At 34.4% G+C, this 4,447-nt stretch overlaps 1 protein-coding gene across 1 annotated transcript; it reads right to left on the bottom strand.

Annotated features, from left to right (window-relative positions):
* Positions 1–531: 531 nt before the first annotated feature.
* Positions 532–3,847, bottom strand: LOC113293271 (auxin efflux carrier component 2-like). The gene is made up of 6 exons (XM_026541965.1): positions 2,208–3,847; positions 1,812–2,109; positions 1,623–1,708; positions 1,356–1,513; positions 1,188–1,264; positions 532–1,067 (listed from the first exon to the last, which is right to left on the bottom strand). The coding sequence occupies exons 1-6, from the start codon at positions 3,481–3,483 to the stop codon at positions 1,001–1,003; spliced, it is 1,962 nt and encodes a 653-aa protein (XP_026397750.1). The 5' UTR covers positions 3,484–3,847; the 3' UTR covers positions 532–1,000.
* Positions 3,848–4,447: the final 600 nt, after the last annotated feature.

Here is a 4,447-nt window from a genome sequence, read left to right as displayed (position 1 = left end):
TCGAGGTTTATAGGCATTTGAATCTGGTTAGTTACTTGAATTTGATTCTTCTTATTTTCTCATGGTTGAAAAATGCATGAAAGAATCAAATTCGAACGGTAAAAAACTACTTAACCGTTGTAACATACAAAACGATCCAAATTGAAACACCATCAAGAAAATTATGTATTAAATATTACTCTTTCCGTTCTTTTTTAATAGGCTGGTTTTGTTTTTAAAGAAAATTAAGGAAATTAAGAGAACTAATCATTGAAAGTGGTCCTCATGACACTTGTAAATAAAAGAAGTGAAGTGAAATGGTCCCTATCACACTTGTCAGCAAAAGAAGTAAAGTGAAATGGTCCACATGACACTTGTTATAAAAAAAAATTAAAAGAAAAATGGTCTCAGAAAACTAAAATAACATTTGACTTTACCAATTAGAAAACCAGCCTATTTTTTTCAAACATTTATTTATAGAACCAACCTATTATTTAATAACGGGGGAGTAACATATTATAATTGATTTAAGAAAAATCTTTAGCCTAAAATCAGAGTAAGTAGACCGATATTTTTTTCTCTTTGAGCATATCTTTTTATGTAGAATGAATCATAAAAGAAGATAGCAAGCAAAAATTTCTACATTCATTCACCTTAGGTGTTAGGGAGAAATCACAAGTAAACTAAAGTACCTTTGGTTTCTTCCTTTCCCCAGCATTGCGTTTTTTACTATTAAGTATTAACCTAAAAAACACTAATCTAATGACTAAGTAATAATTCTGTGAAAAGAATAATTAAATATAAAAGATAACTAAGCATTTTTTTTCTTTCTCTCTTGATGAATTCAATGCTGTCACATGCAAAGAAAGCATATAATTGAATATCTTAAGTTATACACTGAACCCCATTGATGTATTTAAAGATCCTTTCTTCATCTTCTATGAATCTTGCATGAAATATAATCGTAGTAAAAATATATCTCTTTTTGTCTTCTTCTCTTCCCTTTGTATTTGCATTTGCTCTAAACCCCAAGAAGAACATAGTAGCCCACGGTAATTGGCAATGCAATTAACATTCCAAAGATTACCCTGCAAAAGAACACAAAATCGGAATTAAGTTCAGTACCAAATATTTTCTTAATGTCCCTTTAAAGAACACTATTTTTTTTTGATAATAGGTCCTTGGAGAGTAAGAAACTGTTAACTTACCCGGTACTAAGAATATCCGGATGAACATTATACTCTTTGGCAAACACAAATGGTACAATTCCTTGAGGAAGCGCAGCCTGTAAATCAAAAACATAATAAAGTAATCAGGATTACGAGTTTAACTTAAATTGCACTTTACTATTTTAGTAGCATGTCACGCTTAAGTACCTGAACTATGGCTATATGTAAAAGAGTTCCTCGGAGACCCACTGCAATTCCAGTTGCTGCAATTACTGCTGGACCGGTTAGAAATCTAACCGCCATTGCAAAAGTCGCAACTCGTTTACCACAAGCTATGATTTTTGGTTGTAATGCCATGAATAAACCTGCAGGTTGAACGGAATGCATTCATAAGAAGTCGAGTTAACATTTTGCACGGTTTAGTTCCTAAATATTTTCAAATGACAATTTAAAATTAATGAACAGCTGAATTACCCAGACTAAACATAGCCATTCCAAGTCCTGCATCTGATAATATGGATATCGATCCTCTGACAATCGTAGGCATTTGGATTTCCCACCTTAAATCAGAAAAATAAATAAATAAATTAGTTATTAAGCTCTACATGCAATTGAAATATGAAATCTTGGTGATGATAACTGAACAAAAGAAGAAATATATACCTGTAAGAAACAAGTGACCAAATAACACCAAGAAGACTAGAGTAAGTGTTAGGGTTTCTAATAAGCTTTCTCCAAACCATGATCAAAATAAGTCTGGTCATGACACTTGCTGGTGGCATTCTGTGAGCACCCATCATTTTCTTGTGATCTTGGTCATCCATTTCTGGTTTCTTCTGTGTCAAAAATGGTGAACCATTTACGGGAAACTTTGGGCTATTATTTTCTAAATCCACTTGTTTTGGATGTTCTCCACCCATTTTTGAAGCTTCTTTTCCACTTTCGCCAAAATCATGCTTTCCTGATTATCATATGAATAATACACAATATTAGTGAAGCTGAGCAACACAAATGAAAACTTATAGATCAGTACGAGAGACAAAGAGAGAGTGATGATACCTCTTGAAGCAGCAATTTCTTGTTGAAGAACAACTTTAGAAGAATTAACAACACCAAAATCAGAAGCAGCAGCTTTGTTATTAACAGCTTGTCTTAAATTGCCTTCTGAAACAGGAGAAGCACTTGAACTCCAAACAAACATATGAAGTTCTTTATTGTTACCATCTTTCTTCATCATCTTACCACCAGCCGCACCACTAGTCGAACCCGAAAACATTGGATTTGGTGGTGGATATGAAGAACTTAGTCCACCATTATGCAACAGCTCTCCACTCATGCTTCTTCCTCCAACCATCTTCTTAGTATTATTGCTATTCACACTATTTCCATATTTTAGTTCTTCATCATAGTTTGAAGATCTTGGTGTTGGTCCTTTCGACGATTGTAACGAATAGACATCACCACCATTACCACTACCTTGGTAATTATTTGTATACCCATGTTTTGGACTAGCCATTTTACTAGAATTAAACATTGCATAAAAATCGTTCTGGTTAAAACTTGAAGCTCTTGGTGTTGGCTCCCTTGAAGATTGAATGGAATAAATCTCGACTCCTGTTAAGTTTGATGCTCTTGGTGTCATTGAAGTAACAGAATTTAACCCATGAGATTTATGATACGAAGAAATCATCGAACGTGATGACGTCGAACGTCTAACTACAACGTGTAATTTTCCATCATCACCAATCTCAGCATCAGCTTGTAAGGGTTCTCTTCCATTTAATGAGACAACATCTGAATCAACCCTAAATGAAGTAATTGATCCAGCTGTTTCTGGGAACTGTTCACTGATTAACAATTTAGCTCCTCTATATTCAAACATAAACAACATCAAAGTATACCAAACAACACTTTGTAAAACAACAATTTGTACCATTAAAGTTCCTGATTCACTGCCAATATACATAGCTTCAAGAAGAGGTATACCCATGACAAGAGTGTTTGGCAACGTCGAGAGAGAAAACAAAGTAATCATCCATTCTAAGTTTCCATTCTTTGCGAAACAATTCCATAGAAAAAGAGAAGTTAAAACAATTACTTTTTGCAACGAGTCGGCTGCGATAAAACGGTAGTTCATCTTGTAAGGATCATTGGATGAAATGAAATGAAACGAAAGAAGAGGTACCGCGAAAACTGCTACAAAACGATTGATTCCGGAACATTGATCAGGTGTGAAGATTTTCCACCATCTTACTGAACCATATGCTAAGAACATAGCTACATATAATGGGACAATGGCTGCCAATACATTATAGATATCTTTGCCTGTAATCATTTTTATTTATTTACTTTGTTATTGCAGAGCTCGAAAGAAAGAGAGATAATTCTCGGTGTTGATGATTATGTTGTGGAGTTGGGTTCAAAGGTGACCCAAGATGGATTTTGGTAAGAAATGAAAAACCAAGGAAGAGCAAAGGAGTAAAATGAATCAACACAACTACTCAAAAGAGCTCTTCTAGCTGCATCTTTCGTAAGATAGTTGTATACATATAGTAAGAGAAATACAGACACATATAAACTAGTGATTAACCCTTTTTATTCTGATTTCTTCTTCTTCAATTCCTGGTTTTATATAGGGAAGACTCAGAGAAAGAGGGTGAGAGAGAACCTAAGTGAATGAATATGGAATCCAATTTGGTAAGAAGAGAACGTGTGTGTGGACTGATGACCTCTCTGTTGCATGTGTATAAATATATATTCTAAACAGAGAAACTGACTTCACGTACAGACTACAGACAGATAAGAGAGTTGGCCACTTGGGATTTGAGTATCTAATTGAGATTTAAGAGTTTATGGCTGTACGACGTATATATCATGAGATTTCATACACGATACATTTTCGAGCTTTCATAGAAATTATGTTTTGGTTCCAGGTGCTGCCTGGTGATCGGTGTGCTATTTCTTAAACAATAGTTCGGTCTTCAACTTGGAAGCTACCTGTTTGGATCATGGCGATCAACAAAAGCCGATAATCCATTTCAGTATATATTGTTGTTGTCGAACTAACATGCCTTATCAACTACAAAGTTTTTTTTTCCTTCCTGTGAGATAAACTTCGAAATACATGAAATATTCGAATCAGCATACTTCTTCTTTATTGTTTAAGGGAAAAAAATGGGTAAAGAATGGACTAGCTTGTACAAGAAAAGAAAGACGAAAGAATGGACACTGTTGATGTACTGGCAGTTGCGGCACCATTTAAGTTTTCTTTTTGGTTAAAATCAGTTGATCATAACATG

Source organism: Papaver somniferum, chromosome 7, assembly GCF_003573695.1.
Source record: "Papaver somniferum cultivar HN1 chromosome 7, ASM357369v1, whole genome shotgun sequence".
Lineage (NCBI taxonomy): Eukaryota > Viridiplantae > Streptophyta > Magnoliopsida > Ranunculales > Papaveraceae > Papaver > Papaver somniferum.
Note: the sequence above shows the minus strand (reverse complement) of the source record. Positions and strands in the feature narration are given on the sequence as shown.

Coding starts and splice junctions, on each gene's coding strand:
- LOC113293271 (XM_026541965.1), bottom strand. CDS start 3,483: ATGATTACAGGCAAAGATATCTATAATGTATTGGCAGCCATTGTCCCA. Junction 1,709..1,811: donor TGGTCACTTGTTTCTTACAG/GTATATATTTCT, acceptor TTCTGATTTAAG/GTGGGAAATCCAAATGCCTA. Junction 1,265..1,355: donor TACATATAGCCATAGTTCAG/GTACTTAAGCGT, acceptor TTTGATTTACAG/GCTGCGCTTCCTCAAGGAAT.